At 43.9% G+C, this 21,586-nt stretch overlaps 1 protein-coding gene across 1 annotated transcript; it reads right to left on the bottom strand.

Annotated features, from left to right (window-relative positions):
- Positions 1 to 18,811: 18,811 nt before the first annotated feature.
- Positions 18,812 to 21,313, bottom strand: LOC135932615 (uncharacterized). Its single transcript, XM_065470107.1, has one exon. It carries the CDS (start codon positions 21,311 to 21,313, stop codon positions 18,812 to 18,814), a length of 2,502 nt encoding a protein of 833 aa, XP_065326179.1.
- Between the last annotated feature and the right edge of the window lie 273 nt (positions 21,314 to 21,586).

Here is a 21,586-nt window from a genome sequence, read left to right as displayed (position 1 = left end):
CATATTGCGGTCTGCCATGCGGTCTGCCATTTTGCCCTGCCATGCTGTTTATTGATGTAATAAATGAATAGTTTATAAAAATATATCTAAATCTTTAATTTATTATTTTTAATATTCAGTAATGATCATGTCTCACCTCTAGTCTTCTCTGTCTTAATTTCAGGTTTCCACCATGTGTTGTAGATAGTTCAGGAGGTTAACTCGAAGCAGTCTTTGGGTTTTGGCTAAGTACTGTTTAGAATACCAGAATAGGGAGGATGGTGTAGGTTTAAGTTTATTAGATTGATACATATATATAACAAGACAGTGTACATCACTGTCACAGCACCATTTGTTTTCATTCAAAGGTTTTGTGGTTTTTCTTATAATACCTGATGGGCCGGTGTCTAGTTAAAATGCCCGGGCCGATTTTTTGTCCCAGTCCAGCCCTGGGCAAAACTGTCGCGGTGGGGTGAACTGGGTCCACTGGTGCCGTGACCCAAGCTCCTGCAATCCTGCGACCGCAACGGGGCTGTCTATGTACTGGAAGGTGGAAAAGTAGCGGGAGACTGGCTTCGTATGGTGTTATTTTTGTGCCACTATTCTGAGCGCATGTAAAAAAAAAAAAAAAAAATTTTGCAGGTGCAAGTGTTGCATTTTGAGGAGAAATTTATTTTGAGCAAAGAAAAGCTAAATTTGAGTGAACAAAATTCATTGCTGCGTTCAAAAAATGTATTTCAGTGTTTGCTATTATCCATACACACACAATAGCAGCCCCTCTTGCTCAGTTCTTGCATTTACACTTGCTCGCAATGTGTTGCTTGTGCTCTCAACATTTCTGCCCGTGCGCGCTCAACTCTTTCTGTACACCATTATATTTGTGCCACAAAACTAGCCAATCACAGACTTGGATGCAAAAGAAATCTGATTGGCCGTTTTCGTCTCCAATCAGCTCAAAATGACGAAATGCAATATCCCAGAATCCATTTTGTCCAAAACTCAAACGAGGCAGTGGCGGAGGAACACAGTGGCGGAGTTTGAAATATTACTCTTTCTGGGTCACAAAATAAACGTTTAAGATATTTTCATGTGAGAATGGTTCTGTGTAAACTTCTAATATCTGCTAGATTTATCAAGACATCACATATTTCCATAAGTGCTCTGATGTTTTCAGAGATGATAACATCACAATCACTGATAAAAATACATTTTATTATTTTCCTGAATTTGAAACATGGTGAAGTGAGACCACGTTACTGATGGTAAGACAGTAACAAACCATCAGTGTGACGTTATATTCATTCTAAAACAAAGGGCTCTTATTGTGAAAATCTGCCACCTCTCCCTTCCCCACCTGTGCGGAGCTTCAGGTGAAGTCCCGCCTCCTTCCAGGAAGCAGCTCACCTGTGTGTCAGTGTTTAGTGTCCAGGTGTGCAGTGGAGCTTTTTGTTGGTGTGTGAAGAAACTGTAAGTTTGCTTTGTTTCCTCCTTTAACAGTTTGTCTTTAGGAACTTTACTGTTTGTTCAGCTCATGTTTGATTTCTTCACACAACAAACTGTGTGTGTTTGTATTCCCGGTCTCTCCATTAAAGTCGGTGAGTAAAGTTCTCCAACGAGGCTGAGTGGTTCCGCCATTATCTGTTACTGTGTGATCAGACTCTGGGAATCAGACCAAACAAACTGGTCTGAGCTTGACTGGAGACACTCTGAGCTCCGGGTGTTTATATTCACAGGAACAGCAGGAGACAGAGAGCAGACTTTGTAAATGAATATTTGGTATAAATGTGTGTTAGATACAGATTCAACATGTCGGTATTAAAAATACTGTCACAAACTGTTGGCTCCGCTCCAACAGGAAGCAGTGTTACAAAACACACAAAAGTTATTGTAGTTCATTAAACTAGATATAAAACTAGAAATAACTAGAAATGAAACTAGATCAAAAGAAAGCTAAAATATAAATAAAAACTACACACAAAAATTAAAACTATATTATTTATAGTGATCAGTGAAATGATTTTGGAAAAGTCAGAACTAAATAACATTTTATGGGATATGTCCTTTTAATGTTTTATAGTTTGGCTAAAGAAAGAACAAAAAAAACCTTGCCTTATTATTCTTCGATAGACACACTTTTTTAGATGTTGGATTTCTCAGAGACTGTGAGTCACTGCTTTGAAAGAGTTCAGTGTTTATATTATAAAATCTGCATATAACAACTCTACTGTCTGTGGCTATGTTTCGGATGGCGTTTCAACCACCCCAGATGTCTTCCTTCCTTCATTTTTCTGTCAATCACTGAGATCATTTAAAGTTTGTTACATATCTGCCATAGTGCTTATTTAAAGTTCTCCCCCTCGAGGTCTTTGTGTTCAGAGACAGCAGGTGGAGGGAAAGCAGAGAATTTTGTAAAGTGCTGTTTAAAACAGACTTAGCTTCGATTCAGCAGGTCGGCCTTGACTCTGCTCCAACAGACTGTTTACACAAGATGGAGGATAAAACAGGTTTCAGATTTCTCAGACTGAACTAAAATGACTGGATTAATTTAAAGTGCTCTGGTAATTAACCATTACATTTAAGATGCGTACATATCACTCACAAGTAATATATTAAAACAAACTTTGTTACGACACATGAACAGTGCAACAACCATGAATGAAGATCAGGAATTTAGGGGATTCAGAAAACTGTTGATAGCTGTTGTACTGTTTGACTATGTTGTTTATTTTGAGCACCTGATGACTCAGTATGCTTTTTTTTTATTTCTCATTTGTAAATTCTCATAATCTCTTTTGTGATATAGGTTGTAGAAGAGGTTTGTCATGTTTACGTCTGTCATGGCGTTTACGGCATAATTTGGAAATGACAGTTTTCTGGTCCATGTCAGATTTTTCAAAACCAAACCATATCCATGCTACAGAGGTAGCCACTCGTTTAGGAATAAGGTCCTCTGTTTGGAGGTCCCTGCTTCTGCCTCATCTTTACTGGCCATGCTGGGGTTTTCTGTGTCAGCATCCACATGGTGACCATAAACAATGTGTTTTGTGACACAACGTGAAACAAACAATAGCGTATAACATGAAACAACAGACGTTTCTTTATTGTCATATCGAACAGCCCTATGCAGTTAAAAGTTTTTCTAGTCTGAACTTCCATGAAGACTGTCTCCTTGGCTGAAAACACCATCATTCACGGCAGCTTTGTTTCTCATCAATATGATGTGAGACAAACGAGAGAGCTGCTTGTGTTCTACTTTCATCGGTCCCCCTCAATAAGCATTATTTTATCCCTTTATGTTCTCAGTCCTTCTGTATCTAATGTCTGCATGTTCATCATTATCAAACATGAGTCTTGAAACTTTGCATATTGTGACAGTTTTTCTTTGCTAAGTTAAAATCCCTGGCTTCTGTTCTGTGGCTGCTGGGTGACCCCAGGAGGGTGGCACAGTTGCCCCTCAGATGGTCCTCCTTTGGCCCTCCCACTCTGGTGGGCCTCTGGATGTCTGGAGCCTTGATCTCCTCCATGCCTGCTACATGCCCTGGGGGAGGGGGCTATGGCTCCCCACACCCTGTAGCACAGGGGTCTCAAACTCCAGGCCTTGAGGGCCGGTGTCCTGCAGGTTTTAGATCTCACCCTGGGTCAACACACTTGAGTCACATGATTACCGTACTTTCTGGACAATAGAGCGCACCTGTAAATAAGCCGCATCCACTCTATTTTTTAAAAAAGATATACAAGCCACACCCGGCTATAAGCCGCAGATATCTATGATGAAAAATTAGATATTTACTGCATGTACAGAATGATTTTGTACTGTAAATGTACATGTATGTACTTGAACAGATTCTTTCCGAACAATGCCTTTTAACACGGCAGCAACTTTGCTGATTAAAATGGAACAGAACCAAGAGAAAATAACCGCTATTTATTTACCTTCATTTTTCCTGTATTTGAAACCACAAGTCACTTTAATCACCTCATGCTATCCAAAACAAGCAGTGCTTTTTTTCCGGTGAAAAAATCCTCCTGGGCGCTTCCCATAGCACTCCGTTAACCATTCCTTCATTAGGCCTTCTATCATCCACCCTTTGGTGTCAACTTTGACCACTATGCCTTTCGGGAGTTATTCTTTCGGCATAGTTATGCGCTTAAAAATCACCATTGGTGGAAGTTTTTGTCCGGATGCCGTGCATGCCAGAACGCAGGTAAAGTGGGTCCTCTCGTGGCCTGTTGTTTTCAACAACACGGATGATGCACCTGTCTTGTTAACCCTTTAAGACCTACCATAGAACCAAGTCCGCCAGAGCTTATATTATATTTTTACATGCTGCAGTGCCATTTTTGGGAGCATTTCTAGTTGCTATACATCGATACAACCATTATAGCCGAACTTTTAATAATATGTATGCATTAAGTGCATAGTAATTACATAAATTGCCAAAAAGTGCAATAAACTAAAAAAAAATTGAAAATCGTTTTTTGTTTTTTTTTGTTTTTTGCCTGTCCCGTTTGGCTCTTTTGCCATCAGAATTATTGTCTAAAGGCAAAGAAAGATGCCCAACGGATTTACTTTACCAAACTGACCATCCCAGCCTTGCCGTAATGGTCCATTTGATTCACCTTTTATTGTTTATTTTATTTTCATTTGCTGAATACGGGACAGACTTTACTGGGAGAAAGAAAAGGGGAGTGTGAAAAGATTTTGTTTTATATTCAAATATGCTTTGCTTGTAACTGTGTAAACCTCTGAATGATGATTCACTCTGATAAACATGAAGCCTTGCCTATGCTTATCAAATGCCTGTGAAGACAAGTTCCTGTGCAAAAGAGCAACGGAAAATGCCACTTAAGCAGACGTTTAGTATAGGACAGACAGAATGTTTAGTAAGATATGCATTTGTCAGTAAAGCAATCTATGATACTGAGAACAGGCGGAGACTGCCTCCGTCTGCTGTGTAACCTACATGCCTATATAACCTGCAATAAAGAAGAGTACTGTGTGACTCTCTCTCGAGACGTTCACCCATGTACATGTAATTGATTATATTGTCTCACTGTGTCTCTGTTTTATCTTGGCAGCTTTCTATTTGGGAAATTTTCCCCTGACAATTCTTGGTCCTTCGAGCCGGATGAGACAGCCTTTTTAAAGCAGCTCTCACAGAAGGCGCCTCACCAGGTCCCGTCGGTGCGAGAAGCCCACGTTGAAGTCTGCCGGCAGCTCACATACTAGGTGTGTGATAAAACCCAAGAGCGTGAATTCGGGTCTTGGTCAACGTTTTACAAAGCGGTCCGCACCGTCGGGGGCTGATCAGGTGCATCTGAAGAAACCAGCGCCAAGGTAAGACAGACTACTTTGAGATAATAAAGGTTTGCGCAAAAACGAAAACGAAACTTAAAAGAAATAGACTCGTCCAAGAGAGACTGGAAGCATTAAGCTCGTCTTGAGGACTGGTAGTCAGCTCGCCCGCAGAGGGTTGGAAGCAGTAAAATAAAGATTGAGCTCGTCATAAGTGATTGGTAGCTCCCCGAAAGGGTAAAATAGGCCTAGCTCGCCCACAGTGGCTGGAAGCAGTACGCTCGCCTTAAGAGGCTGGTAGCGTGAACGCGCGTTAAAACTGTCTGTCTTTATTGTCTATTTTTTTGGTGGAATAAGTTGATTTTTACAGCACAATAAGGAGGCTGAACTATTCCACTGATTTGTTTACTGTTGGTCGCTGAAGTACTGGTGAACTGAGAGGAAGGTCGTGTTTTATCACATAAAGGTGACACCGCTTTCAAGAATAGCTTGAAAGTAGAAGGGCGTGTCAGCCACCTCTCTCTGTTCTCGTGCCAGTGAAAGCGCCGCAGGTGTGTGTGTATTACTAAGCGCTAAATACATAAAGAAGTAAACAAAATAAGTAGAAATAAACATATAAAACAAATAAGAAAATGGGAAATAAAGCAACAAAACTCACTGCTGACGAGCAGTGGCTAGAAAAGAAATGTCCAGGCGCCGGACAAATTAGTGCATCTAGATGGAGAAATCCAAAGAAAACTAAATCCCCGACATGGGAAGGAAAATGCAGCCCCTCTGCTTTAACAAAACTAAAAGAAACCTTACAGGCAGAAATAAATATTGAAAGAAATCCAAAAAAGAAAATAAAACGCTCTCAAGAGCTACAATATTTTAATGCATGGAAAGAGGAGGAAGGAAGAAGAAGTGAAAATAGGGAAAAAAGACAAAATAAAAAAGAAACAATACTACAGAAACCTCAGCCACCCCCTTACGTACCAACGCCATCAGCACCAGAACCACAGTCAAAAAACCCGTTCACTAACCATTATGGCCAAGCCCAAGAAATGTTAAAGGCGGCAACCACAAAACATAACCCACAAGAAGATATCGGTAAAGATCCATCAGGTAGAGATATGTGGGGGGGACCAGACCCGCCCGGCTCATCTGGGTTATTCCCGATGATAGCCACCCCAAACCCCAGATTTGGTCAGCTAACTGGCGGTGAAGGTAATGAACGCGACGAAGATAGAACATTTTATGTTTTCAAACCTTGGTCACAAACGGATAGGCAAAATGTATTGAAGGACGTCCCGCCTTTAGAGCAAGGTTTTACACAGTGGATGGAAACGGTCGAGCTGATCAGACAACAGTGGGTTCTGAACGGCCACGAAATGCTTCAGGTCCTACAGGACTTATTAGGTTTAAAAATGGGAACAGTACGAGACGGTTTTACTGGATCAGATGCTGATGGCGATGCACTCACCCCACAATCCGAACAATTAAATGCAGCAATGAGAGATGTTTATGAGCGGGTAAGGGTCCGTCTGGCCCCCAGAGCAAATTATACTAAAATAGGGGAAGTAAAACAGAAGGAAGCTGAAACTGCGTCAGACTTCCTAGACCGGCTGCGCCCGGTCTTCAGACAAAACTCAGGGTTAGATTACGAGGAAGGCCCAGAAAGACCTTATCAACAGCAATTAAAAAACGCATTCCTAAATGGCCTTCTTTCCTCAATCAGAGCTCATGTAGAAAAACACTGGGTAACAATGAACACGGGCAACCTCGCGGATGCCCTGCAATATGCAGAACACGCCACTCGAGTCCTAAAGAAAAAGGAAAAGGGAGAGGTGTTTACTGTAGACCCAGAAACAGGGTTCATAGCCTTTGCAGGTGGATATCAGGGACCCAGGCGTGGACAGGGACAGAAGAACAACAGAGGAAGGAAGAGAAATGCAGGCTACAAAGGAGATAGGAGAGATAGAGAGGACAGAGATAATCGTTGCTATAACTGTGGGAAAGAAGGGCACTTTGCCAGAGATTGCAGATACAAAAACGACAATCAGGATAAGTGACTAGTACGAGAAGAGGGAGAAACTGAAATCTTCAATATAGAACAGTTGCTCCTAGGATCCGAACACAAACCCACAGTAACCATCCATGTAAACGGTCAACCAATGACCATGCTTTGTGATACTGGAGCATGCAAAACAGTATTAAACAAAAAGCCCAAAAACTTAAAGTATTCAAATGATACCCTGATAGTCAAATCTGCATCAGGACACACCAGTGTGAAATCATTAACAGAAAGTTTAACACTGGAGCACAAAGACAGCGGCAGGAGCTGTAAAAACCAATGTATAAATGATCCATCCTGCCCAGTCAACCTTTTGGGGAGAGATGCTCTAGAAAAACTTAAAATAGGAGTAGTTCCAGGGCCAGAAGGAATGTATGCAAAAACAATGCTGTGCGAGGGACTAGACCATCAAGTTAACGAGTTGGTAGTGCATGAAGGAGAAGGTGTACCCAGTTACTACTGGACACTGGACCTACCCCCATTAAAACCTTTGCAAAACATAGCTAACCGCTACCTACCAGGCCACTCCAGAAAGCTAAACTTCTCTGAGTACCACAACACCCTGAGATTCAAACAAAGTCCAGGTCCTGACCCCAGTTATGATCAGCAAGTACACCGTCTAGGTCCACAAAAACTCACCCTGCAACACCTGCACGTCACCCAAAGTGGAAACGCAGTATGTTCAGTGATACAGCCAGAGAAGGTGTAGGATTTAAACAGAATGCCAAAACCACATGTGTCTGTTGCAAGAAACGAAAGCACACAGTGGAAGGATCTAGGTCACATCCTCACACAGGTGGAGAGGGATAGATATGAAAAAACTGAAGAAACTCATGAAGGGTGGTTACAGGGCCGTAGAACAGGGTGTATGCGATACACTCTGGGGTGGGTGTTCACTGCACAGCCAGCAACCCACATGACTGACTGTGCAAACGCATATATGTCTGAAAACAATGAGAACTGACACACACTCTCTTTAGAACAAAACTCTGAATTGGCAGAGTTACCTGCAAGACTGTGGTCTACAGGACCAATAGATGTAGGATTAATCAAAGAAGCAGACCCTGTTGTAGTAAAAACCACCACCACCTATAGACCAGTGAAACCACAATACCCTCTCACAGCCGAAGCCAAAGCTGGAATAAAACCCGTCATTGCAGACATGGAGAAGGCAGGAATCTTAGTCAAAACAAACAAAGTAACCTGCAACACACCAATCTTCCCCGTGAAAAAAGCTAACACAGGAAAGTACCGGCTGGTACATGATCTAAGAGCAATAAATGAAGTAACAGAGCAAATCCCACCAGTAGTGGCAAACCCGCACACCATACTGAATCAAATAACTCCAAAAGAACAATGGTTTTCTGTGATAGATCTCTCAAACGCTTTCTTCTCAGTGCCATTACATCCTGATTCACAACACCTGTTTGGGTTCACCTTTGAAGGCCAAAAATACACCTATACACGCCTACCACAAGGTTTTCAAAACAGTCCTACACTGTACGCGGAAGCCTTAAAGAAGTCAATGTCCCTATGCACACTTCCCGCACCGGGACAGTTTCTTCTTTATGTAGATGATATTCTCATCACAGGCCACAATCAGACAGACTGTAAAACAAACACTATGACAGTGTTACATCATTTGGCCATGCAAGGTCACAAAGTTTCACGACACAAACTGCAACTGTGGAGCCCTAAAGTCACGTATCTTGGGCACACACTTTCAGGAGAAGGGAAAACATTATTAGATAGTAGAAAGCTGGCAGTACAAAACGCCCCAAAACCACTCACAAAACAACAAATGATGAGTTTCCTGGGTCTCTCTAATTTTTGTAGAAGTTGGATCCCCGAGTACGCTTACCTTACACAACCACTACAAAATCTAATCTATGGTAAAAATCTCGCGTTGAAAGAACAAATAGAGTGGACTGCAGAAGCAGAAACAGCTTTCACTAACTTAAAGTTCGCATTACAAACTAACACGGTTCTAGCATTGCCAGATTATGACAAACCTTTCTACTTGCATGTAGACGGAGGAGCAGGTTACATGAAAGCAGTTCTGACCCAATCCTTCGGAGAAAAACAACGCCCACTCGCATTTTATTCATGCAAACTAGATTCAGTAGCCTCAGGCCTACCTACATGTGTGCAAGCCTGTGCAGCAGCAGCAGAGGCTGTTAAAAAATCTGCCGACATTGTTTTGGGACACAAGCTGATTATCAAGGTCCCACACGCAGTAACTTCAATACTACTACAGGCTAATCTTTCTTATCTAACACATGCAAGACAGCTCTCCTACGTAGGCATATTGCTGTCACAATCACACATCTCTATTGAGAAGTGTGGCCAGCTGAACCCAAGCACACTTCTCCCTACCCAAGCTGACGGAGACACTCACTGCTGCATAAGGAAATTAGATGAGGAAACAAAACCGCGTGCTGACATCTACAGCACCCCGCAAGCTGGTTTCCTGAACATCTTTGTGGACGGCTCAGCATCAAAAAATAACTATGGGCGAAACTGTGTAGGTTATGCAGTAACCACAGCAGATACAGTTTTAGAAGCAAAAGCCTTAACTTCTTCACATTCTGCACAAAGCGCAGAACTTACAGCAGTAATACGTGCGTGCCAACTGCATGAAGGACAAAATATAAACATACACACCGACAGCCAGTATGTTTTTGCAGCAGTGCATCATTTTGCGAAAATATGGCAAAACAGAGGGATGATCACCTCCACCGGGAACCCAGTACAACATGCTAATCTTTTAAAAACATTGTTGAAAGTGATAACCTTGCCAAAAAAGTTAGCATTATGTAAATGTGCTGCACACCAGAAAGATAACTCAGAGGTCACTAAAGGTAATAACTTTGCAGATCAAGCAGCAAAAGCAGCAGCACAGCAAACCACAGACACATTAATGTCTGAATCCTCAATGCAAATACCACTCGATGTACTTAAAGACGAACAAAAAGCCGCACCAACTACAGAACAAAAGAAGTGGCTAAAAAATGGAGCAACACTTGAAAATGACCTAATGTCTTGCAATGGCAAACCAATACTACCAAAATCCCTACATAAAACAGCGGCCCTAGTGACACACGGCTCCACGCATGTGTCAACCGGAGGGATGGTAGACATACTCTCTAAACACTTTTACACTCTAAATTTCGAAAATTCAGCAAAAGAATTTGTAAGAACATGCATGATTTGCCAAAAACACAATATACAAGGGAATCTTAGACCAAAGAGAGGTCATTTTCCCACACCATCTCATCCTTTTCACACAATCCACATGGATTTTATTGAACTAAATGAATGCCAAGGCTCAAAATACGCTCTAGTGATCATAGACGTATTCTCAAAATGGCCAGAAATCTATCCAGTAAAGAAAGCAGATGCCATTTCAGTAGCAAAATGCTTATGTAACCATTTTATTCCAACATATGGCATCCCCACTCTGATAAGATCAGATAATGGGACACACTTTGTCAATGAGGTAATCAGCAAAGTCTCTGAAGCACTAGGATTCAGCATCAAATATCACTGTGCTTATCATCCTCAAAGTGCCGGCCTAGTAGAAAGGACAAACGGCACAATAAAACAGAGGCTTAGAAAATGTATGGAAGAAACAGGAAGGCCGTGGCCAGAGTGCATAGGCCTAGTAAAAATGTGGATGAGATTAACACAAGGTTCACAAAAACTTACACCTTTTGAAATCATTCATGGCAGGCCATTTCCACTGCCAATCACAAGTGAACCTTTAGATAAGTCAATCAGAGAAACTACACTAGCAGAATGGATGTCAAAACTGCTGGAAAACAAAGATATTGTTCTAAACAATAAATTGCCTTCCGAATCTTCTCCAGTATCTTGCAGGTTGAAGCCAGGTGATTGGGTCCTGATTCGAGTTCTCCATAGAAAGAATTGGAGCTCGCCCCGCTGGGAAGGCCCATACCAAGTGCTTATCACCACACCAACTGCCTGTAAGATAGCAGAGAGACCATCTTGGATTCACCAAAACCACTGCAAGAAAGTGAGTGACAGCCCAGACCCATAGGCGCCGGCCCTCCTACCCTCAGGTGATCTGACTGGTGAAGGGAGGGCTGATCGGGTATATCCCGCCCTCTGCTTCTTGCCAGTAGTCTACTCACCTGGGGACCTAGGTGTGTTTGGTCGCCATGAAGACTCCTGTTGTCCTCGTGGCTGTCCCCCTACTCTCAGCAGGACTCCTCATGTTTCTAGAGGATGGTACAAAAGACGAACAGCACCATCTATGGACGAGATGGACGCATGACAATTCACACCTCCGTGACATGACACAAGACCACATTCACCCATGGATGAATAACGCATGGGACCACCCCGACACGAGGTAATCACCGTCAAAAACGCTGGACTCGACAACGGAACGTGTGACTGGCTCTTCTGGATCAACTTCAAACGTGATGAATCGGAACACGTCCGTTCACTTCCCAGTGTTCTTGGACCAAGCCCCAGGGAAGAACCACTCCATGTGCTACCGACAAGACAACGGTAACAGACCCCTAGGCGACACCACCAACTGTAACCAAACCACAGCCAACGGAGAGGGCGCACCTGTAAACACGTCTGCGCCTAGCAACGGCACCTACTGGGTGCAGGGAATGGCCTGGCTGTGCGGACAACATGCCTACTTCATACTACCACCCGGATGGACGGGCACCTGTGCCCCAATCTTCATTTCAGACCACACCTTCAGGATGTCAGCTGTAAATAGCTCTCAGACTACAAGACGACGACGAGACGTCTCCACAGTACAACCACATGACCCCGTCTATGGCAGTGATGTGCCAGAGGAATTTAAGCTTTGGACCATCGGACAAAAGGTCCTCCACTCACTGTTTCCATGGGTGAGTACAACATGTTAAGAATTGAAACTTTGGATTACCGCTTTGGACTGTTCCTGAATGCCTCGTGCAAAATCAACAATCAACAAAACGAAGATGATGATAAATCCCCCTGACACTGAAATGCTGTGATACACCAATGTATGACGTGCTGATTAAAAATGCGCTGCAAGAAATCATGCACAGATAATAAACCAATGGTGTTTTAACTAGTGTGAAAGTTAAACAACAGGAGGGAAATGTGAAAAGATTTTGTTTTATGTTCAAATATGCTTTGCTTGTAACTGTGTAAACCTCTGAATGATGATTCACTCTGATAAACATGAAGCCTTGCCTATGCTTATCAAATGCCTGTGAAGACAAGTTCCTGTGCAAAAGAGCAACGGAAAATGCCACTTAAGCAGACGTTTAGTATAGGACAGACAGAATGTTTAGTAAGATATGCATTTGTCAGTAAAGCAATCTATGATACTGAGAACAGGCGGAGACTGCCTCCGTCTGCTGTGTAACCTACATGCCTATATAACCTGAAATAAAGAAGAGTACTGTGTGACTCTCTCTCGAGACGTTCACCCATGTACATGTAATTGATTATATTGTCTCACTGTGTCTCTGTTTTACCTTGGCAGCTTTCTATTTGGGAAATTTTCCCCTGACAGGGAGAAAGAAAGAGGGAAAGAAAAACAGCTGAGAAGAGGGACGGGGAAAAAAGGGCAAAAAACAAAAACCAACAGAGCAAGCAGACAAAAAAATACATATATCGATCACCTGGATCACCTGTTGAGAAAGAAAAAAGAAAACACGCAGAAGAAAACGAGAGTAATAGAATAAACAACATCACAACGATATATGGGAATATGACAGTAAATACTAAATGTTAAACATTATTGTGCAGCACGTAAGATCGACAGCGCACAGTGTGCTTTGAGGTAGGAGCCAAAAAGGGTGTAGTTTGTGTGTGTGATCACCCGTGTGTACACCTGTGAGCATGGACGCGCTTGTTTTTTTTAAAAGGTTCCTTCATGTAATGATCTGCTAGAGGGTGTGGGGGGCCACTGCCCCATCCTCCAGGGCATGAAGCAGGTATGGAGGAGATCGAAACTCCAGACATCCAGAGGCCCCCAGAACACAAGAGACCAAGGAAGACCAACAGAGGGGCAGCCGCGCCACTATCCCCGAAAGAGCTGAGGAGAGTCCCAGATAACGCGTCACTCAGCAGCCACGGAGCAGAAGCCAGGGGGGTTGCAGTGACGCGCCCGTGGGCTCCGCCGGCAGCCAGCTGTGCCTGAGTGACCGAGCCCTAGGCCGAGAGGCCGAGGGCACTCCACCTCCGAAGTGGCCTGAGCGAGCCCCAGGCTCCAGGCCCCGATAAGCAGCCGCCAAGGAGTGAGCCGGTGTGTACCTGGGCGCCCATCCCCGGACACAAAGAACCATTAAACGCACCGATGTCTGAGGGCGTCTGCCACCGGCAGGGGAAGTGGTGGGGTGAGATAGGCCTCCAAACCTTGGAGGGCCTGAGATGTCCCCAGAGAGGTGGCGTCTGATACCCAACCTGACATATAGACACAGACATACAGGCACACACAGATACAAACATCCATTCCCACCCTCATGCTCTCATAAGCAATTACTCCACACTCAACCAACGTGGAGACAGACATAAAGAGAGGCTGTACACACAATCACACTCCCCAAGCGTACTCTAAGAACCGGGTCTAGGTACCCTTGCCCCTGGAGGAGGAAATTGCACCCAGACCCAGGTGGTGTTACCTTTTTCCCTGAGGTGGGGAGAAGCAGACCGCCCCGACTCGACAGCGGCAGGGAGGCCCCACATACCAGACCCCAGTCGGACGGCCAACTCCTCCTCCTCCTAGCCCCCCCCCCCCCCGGTCCAACAGGCCGCAGAGAACGGGGGTGTGAGAAGACTCCAAACCTTCCTCTACCTGCTCATATGTAGTGTTGGTGTATGTTTGTTCTAAGGTGCATTTAAAACCCAGGAGGGCATGGACCTACCTGCCAGAGAGCAGCAGGTAAGCGCATAGCCCCTCCTGCTAGCCCTCAATGTCTACGTGTAGTTAAAATTGAAAGGTGGGCAACGACGCCAGGGGTGAGGTGTACACCCTGATGGTAATTTGGATTCCATATAGCGTGCCCACCCCCAAGATCCTATATGTATGTGTAATGAGAGTGTGAGTAATGTGAATGTCTAAGTTGTGGGATAAAATTGAGGTAGAGGCAGCCAGAAGGGGACAGAGGGGGGGGGATGCCTCCTCTGCACCCTGGTGACACACCCCCACCCCAAGGCCCTGCATGTGTGGGTGATTGTGGTGGAGCGGGAAGAGGGAGGCAGCTGGAGATGGGGAGGGAAGGAAGGGAGGGGCAAGTGACCCCTCCCTGGGGCCAGCTCCCCCGCTGACCCCAGTAGGCACCCCCATGCTCCACAACCCGCCAGGGAAAGGGGGCCTAGGCACATCCGGACCGGGGCCCAGTGCAGCAGCGCTGCCCGGCCCCACAGAGCCCGGGACAGTCCACCTGACCCCACCACAGAGAAAACTGCACCCACCCCATCATCCACTCATCTTCCAGACTACACAAGACAAAAGACGTCCAGGCTGAGATCTTCGTCCACCTCTCCTGTATCTCCCCCTCCTGCAGAGAGTTCCTGAAGAGAGGAGAGCTCCTGCGAGGTGTAACAACCTCCCCCACCAGTTGAAGAGCCCCCCAAGGTGGCTCGATGCACCAGCGGCACCCTGCGCCAGAGCCAGGCCCCCATACACCCACCCGCCCACAACCCTGGCAACACACCAACCAGGACCCAAGCCCCCGAGGCCCGGCTAGGGTCCCAGCCCAGAGACAGAGCGCCCCCAGAACCTCACGCCCGTCCCGGACCCACCCAGGGGCAGCCAGGCTACCAGGTCAGTAACCCACGTCCGTCAGCACAGACCCTCCTCTAGCTCCGCTGCACGCAGCCACGAGGAAAGTGTCACCTAAGAGCCAACATTTTTTTTTTTTAACATATTTCTAGTTAGAGAAATTTAGGAGGCTTATCCCTCAAAACTGTAAATACAAAAAAGTTGCACAAAATAGTTTCCCACCACAGGAAATTTATTTTGAGTGTCTTCATAGTTTTATTTTTGAAATACACCAATTTTTATATACTGCAGGAAAAACGAAAATAAATATTATAGTGCAAATTTGCAAAAAAGCAGCATATGCATCAAAATAAACTATTTCCAGCAGTGCAATATGAGTCCAAAGCATCCCTGAAACGACACAGAAAGTCATAAAGTCAAAGATAACTTTTAAAAACACCAGTACAGGCTCATGAGGCCCTGATGGTAAAAAACTACATTTCCGCGAAAATGACGTCACTTCCGGTTTCGGGCAGGTAATGGCGGACATGCGAAAGTTCGGGCTGACGTCTATTCCAACCTAGGAAGTGTTTTGAACAGCTGATCGGATCGGCAAAGTGTGTTTCTGGAATATTATGTTTTTGTTGCTGCAAGCGCTTTTTATGCAGTTTTTGCAAAGCTTTATGTGGAAGGAAACTGTGACCTAGGACAAGCTGATGGCATAAGATGTAAGTACAACTCCTCCGGTTTCATATGCAAAAAAAATTATTGCGCTAGCTTACGTGGTTGCCGAGCTACCGGGATTTAAAAATAGTTACGCAAAACAGAGCGTGCCCGCTCCGACCGGTTTTAAAGGGTTAACGGTCCTGGTCAGAGGCAGATGAAACGTTAAAGGTACTTCATCCATATTGATTATGTCGTCTGGTCCGATGGAGTTTTCTTGTATCTTTTTTTCAACGAATTTGTGGAAGTTTTCAACTTTTTCCTGATAGTCAGGGGGGAGTTGCTGACAGAGAGTGGTCCGTGCCTTGATGGACAGGTTTTTACGTCTCATAAATCTGAAACACCATGACGGCCCACCTTTGAAATCTTCAATATTCATTTCGCGGGCGATTGTTTTGGCTTTCAGTCGGATCTGTACAGTGGATACACCTTGGCCACCTGCTCTCTGTGTGTTCACCCATTCCTCCAGGACATTTTCAAGTTCAGGCCACCTGCTTTTATCTCCTCTGAAAGCTTTTCTTGACTTTTGGCATTGCATGAGCTCTTCCCGCTGCCGCCTCCAACGTCTCACCATAGACTCATTGACGCTAAGCTTGCGTGCAGCAGTGCGGTTTCCCTCCTGGATAGCAAGATCGATGGCCTTCAACTTAAAACTTGCATCATACGAACTTCTTCGTGTGGTTTCCATGATGAAGGGGCGAGGATTTGAAAATAATTACCAGTTGGTAATTTGTTGTGAGTGTTGTATTTGCTAAAGAAAAAGTAGTGTATTCTTCTTTGCATTGATTTTTCATCTGTCTTGTTTTTTATTCTAATTCTGGTTAGAGTGCCCCTAGTGGTGGAAGAAAAATCCACAGAATAGCCACACCTTTGTATAAGCCTCATGGCTCAAAACCTAGGAAAAAAGTAGCGGCTTATGGTCCAGAAAATACGGTAGTTCATTACCAGGCCTCTGGAGAACTTCAAGACATGTTGAGGAGGTCATTTAGCCTTTTAAATCAGCCATGTTAGATCAAGGACACATTTAAAACCTGCTCTAGAGGCCTGGAGTTTGAGACCCCAGCTCTAGCAGATCGTTACATGAAGAAATCTTTTGAATACAAATGCGCTCATCCACACAGGTGGTCACAGACACAAACTACACCTTTCTTGGCTGCTACCTCAAAGCAGCTTGTGTGCTGTCGGATCTGCGTGCTGTGTCATGTCTGTCTCTTACATTAAAATTAAAAACACAAGAATCTAAAATCAGCTGCTGATGTTAAAGTGTGTTTTCCATGTCAGAGAACAGAGAGCTGCTGAACATGTTTTTATGTTAGTATCTGAAGAATCGATGGAGAAAGCACTGATTCAGGTTCAGGGGAATGAGTGGAGTATTTCCCGAACAGATATATCCTGCTGGGATCTTTGTTCTGTGGGTTAAATGAGAGGATAGAGAGGCTTATTTTGAAATTTTAAAATCATATTTTGAATCAATATTTTGAAATCATAAAATCATATAAAATTTTAAAATGATTCCTGTAGCCCCAGAATAAAAATACGTTTTTAAAATTCAGATGTCACAACCTATCTGAATGGGAAAACTCAAGTAAAAGTTTGTTTCTCTAGCATATTTAAAACACCTCAATTGACCAAAGATATCAACTACAGCCAAGAAGCTGATTATTAGAGTGTTTAGAGTGTTTAACAAGATTGGGCCGCTCTTATGTAATTAAGATGTTAATATATTTTTTATTATAATGAAGCGAGATCGATCAACTGCAGACCAGACAACAAACGATGGAGGCTCCAGAAAAATGCAATCAAACGATGAGTTTATTAACACAGGAGAACAACCATCAGCATATGGCTTGTTTGCTCTGACAGAAATACACTGGGTTCTGATCACGCCCCCACGTACACGTCAAATACAGGTCAAAAATACATTGTTAACAGACAGGGGTACATCATGTACATCTTAATAACTATAAACAGACATATAACTTCTCTTTTCTATATCACTTGCCTTTTAAGGTAATAAACTTCAAGCTCCAGGGTCTCTAAGAGCTAATAATGGACCCTCGTCATCAATCACTAAGTAGACTAAATTGCAGCAAGTCTCAAGAAGGAGCAGAAGACACTTGGGCCTTCGCTCAGGCCTGCTACTAGATTAATATGTGTATTGTAAGCATGCATGCAATTAACCTGCTATGTTCTCATCTTCCCTCAACATGTATCACCTGGACACTCTCACCAGTGAAGCTTAAAACCCTCTTGGATGGAACATCAACTCTAAACAAGCACAGTTATGCATTGTGTATAGAATGAACTCAACCTGTGAATAGAAAGGTCAATGTGATGACAAACATATTCAATGCAATATGAACCCTGTAAGAAATATTACTGCTAAAATAATACTGTAAAACATGTTATTAATGCATTCATCATAAGGCAGATTATATGGTAGCAATAAAAGAATCTCTGCATCCCAACAATAGGTTAAAAATTAGGAGCCGCCACTGAAAATGCTCTATCACCTCTGCTATCCTCCCACTAACTGCAGCCTGAGCTTGGCCACTTTTCCACAGTAACTGCTGTCAGACTGACGCATCTGTTTGACCATAAGCAGTTATAGTGTCAACTACTGTTGGTGGTTAGAGGTCTTTATAATTACAGTGAACTTGGATGTATAGATGTAGTATAGATGTAGTAAAGAATTGAATTAACCCTGTTGGCTTCTCTGTTTAAAAATCCTTTGTTATAAATATTGAATATGCTTCAACAGGAGGTAAATACAACAACAACTAAACAAAGGTTTTTACATTGTTTATTGTCAAAGGAGTTTGCAAAGTAAAGCGTCTGGACTTCTTTAAGTTGCTTGAGGACGTTTCACCTCTCATCCGAGAAGCTTCTTCAGTTCTAAGGTCAAATGGCCGAGAGTCCCAGATTTAAACCCAGTCTGAGTTTCCCCCCAAAGAGGGACAAAGGATCCCCTGATGATCCTCTAATCACATGAGCCAAGGTGTGAAAGCGGGTGTGGGACCTAATCAGCCAGGGTTTCGGGTGAGCTCATTGTGAAACCTGGCCCCACCTTGTCATTTGAATTCCTGAGGTTAGATGGCCCAGGATGTGAGTGGGCATTAAGGCGTCTGGGGTGGGAACTCAAAACTGGATTATAGATGGCAGACAGTTGGTGTCGTAAACCACCGCCTCTGTTCAAAGATGGTCGCTCACAGTGGACATAGATGGCCTCTTTCACTCCTCTTTCAAACCATCTGTCCTCTCTGTCCAATATGTGAACGTTGGCATCCTCGAAAGAGTGACCTTTATCCTTAAGATGCAGATGGACTGCTGAGTCTTGTCCTGTGGAGGTGGCTCTTCTATGTTGTGCCATGCGCTTGTGAAGTGGCTGTTTGGTCTCTCCAATGTAGAGGTCTGGGCATTCCTCGCTACACTGTACAGCATACACCACGTTGTTAAGTCTGTGTTTTGGAGTTTTGTCTTTCGGGTGAACCAGTTTTTGTCCGAGTGTGTTGCTGGGTCTGAAGTACACTGGGATGTCGTGCTTGGAGAAAACTCTCCCGAGTTTCTCTGATACACCGGCTACATAGGGGATGACAACGTTGTTACGTCTGTCTTTCTTATCCTCCCTCGCTGGTGTCTGATCTTCTTTTCTGTGCCTCTTTGTTGACTTTATGAACCCCCAGTTCGGATAACCGCATGTTTTGAGTGCTTCCTTTACATGTGTGTGTTCCTTCTTTTTTCCCTCGGGCTTAGAGGGAACATGTTCTGCCCGGTGGTGTAGGGTCCTAATTACTCCAAGTTTGTGTTCCAGAGGGTGATGGGAGTCAAAGAGGAGGTACTGGTCCGTGTGTGTGGGCTTCCGGTAAACTTCGATGTTGAGGTTGCCATTTTCTTCAATGTGCACAGCGCAGTCCAGGAAAGGCAAACAGTTATCCTTTGTGTCTTCCCTGGTGAACTTGATGTCTTTATCCACAGCGTTAATGTGCGCAGTGAAGGATTCCACTTCTTGTGTCTTGATTTTGACCCAGGTGTCGTCTACATATCTGTACCAGTGGCTGGGTACTCCTCCTTTGAAAGAGCCAAGAGCCTTTCTTTCCACTTCCTCCATGTAAAGGTTGGCTACAATAGGTGACACGGGGGAGCCCATGGCGCAGCCATGTTTTTGTCTGTAGAAACCCTCGTTGTATTTGAAGTATGTTGTGGTAAGGCAGAGGTCTAACAGTGTGCAGATCTGATCGGGTGTGAAGTTGGTCCTGTCTTCCAAGGAGCTGTCTTCTTGTAGTCGTTTTCTGACAGTCTCCACTGCCTCCGTGGTGGGTATGCAAGTGAAGAGAGAGACTACATCAAAGGACACCATGGTTTCATCTGGATCCAGGGTAAGTTTCTGGACCTTGTCGGTGAAGTCGGTGGAGTTCTTGATGTGGTGTGGGGTGTTCCCCACGAGAGGTGCAAGGAAGGTAGCAAGGTGTTTCGCAATGTTATAAGTGGCTGAGTTTATGCTACTGACTATGGGTCTGAGTGGAACCCTTTCCTTGTGGATTTTAGGGAGTCCATAAATGCAGGGTATGGCATCCCCTGGATAAGGGCGGTGATATGTGAGGCGGTCAATGATTTTGTCATTTTCAAGGTCTTGAAGGCGAGCTATAACTTTCTTTTTGTAGCTGCTTGTGGGGTCTCGCTTTAAAGCTTCGTAGGTATTGGTGTCACTGAGGAGAGTAGTGATCTTTGTGTGGTAATCTGTTGTGTTTAGGACCACGGTGCACCTTCCCTTATCCGCTGGTAATATAGTGATGTTGTGGTCTTTGCTCAGGGAAGCGACGGCCTTCTTTTCTTGTAATGTGAGGTTAGACGGAGGGACTTTGGCACTGGAGAGGGTGGCTGAGACTTTCATCCTGATCTGTTCTGCTTCTGTCTGTGATAATTTATTAATCCGTATGGCGGTTTCTGTGGCTGTGATGAGGTCCACTATGGGCAACTGTTGCGGAGAAATGGCAAAATTGAGTCCTTTGGCTAAAACCCTCTTTTCAGGTTCAGTGAGATTCCGGTCTGAAAAGTTCTTTACCCATTTCTCCCGACTGTCTTCAGGTGTGTTTTCTTCTCTGAGTTGTGTGGGTTCAGACTGAGGAGTGTGGGTTTTTGAAAGCAAGGTGTGAAATTTCCTGCGTTGTCTTTCTTTTCCTTTAGAGTGTTGGGCCCGCTGAGCCTTGTCCACAAACTTGTAAACCTCTTCTAGGATTGGAGAGGGTAGAAGGGTTTCCAGTTCCTGCAGAGTCTGGCTGATCTTGATCTGGAGGGCATCTATAGTGAAATGGACCTGTCTTATCCTTTCACTTAAAAGGTGATTTTGTGCTCTCTGTAGAATCAAGTCTGCTCTGTGTCCCCTGACAGTGGATCCAAGGCGCAAGCTCTTAGGAACAACTCTGCTTTGTCTGCATCTTAGGTTGTAAAGAAGTCCAGACGCTTTACTTTGCAAACTCCTTTGACTACAATGACCTGGATGACTGAGAACCTTCACAGACATACATTGTTTATTCACACTGACTTCATTAGACCAAATAAAATTTTTATATTAAATTAGTGAAAACATTAACAGATAATTAGATATTAGTTATCAGGTATGTCTCAGGCAAAGTGAGAGGTTGAGACAGAAGAATCGTGTTAGAAATAAATAAAACAATAATAACATTGATGAATGTAGTATTTATTTTCAAAATATGTTTTAATCAGATTTAATATAAAAATTCATAATTACTTGTATTCTAAAATGCTATGTTCCTATAAAATATTACCAAAT

This window comes from Pelmatolapia mariae, linkage group LG3_W (assembly GCF_036321145.2).
Source record: "Pelmatolapia mariae isolate MD_Pm_ZW linkage group LG3_W, Pm_UMD_F_2, whole genome shotgun sequence".
Taxonomy (NCBI): domain Eukaryota; kingdom Metazoa; phylum Chordata; class Actinopteri; order Cichliformes; family Cichlidae; genus Pelmatolapia; species Pelmatolapia mariae.
This window is presented reverse-complemented; position numbering and strand designations above follow the sequence as displayed.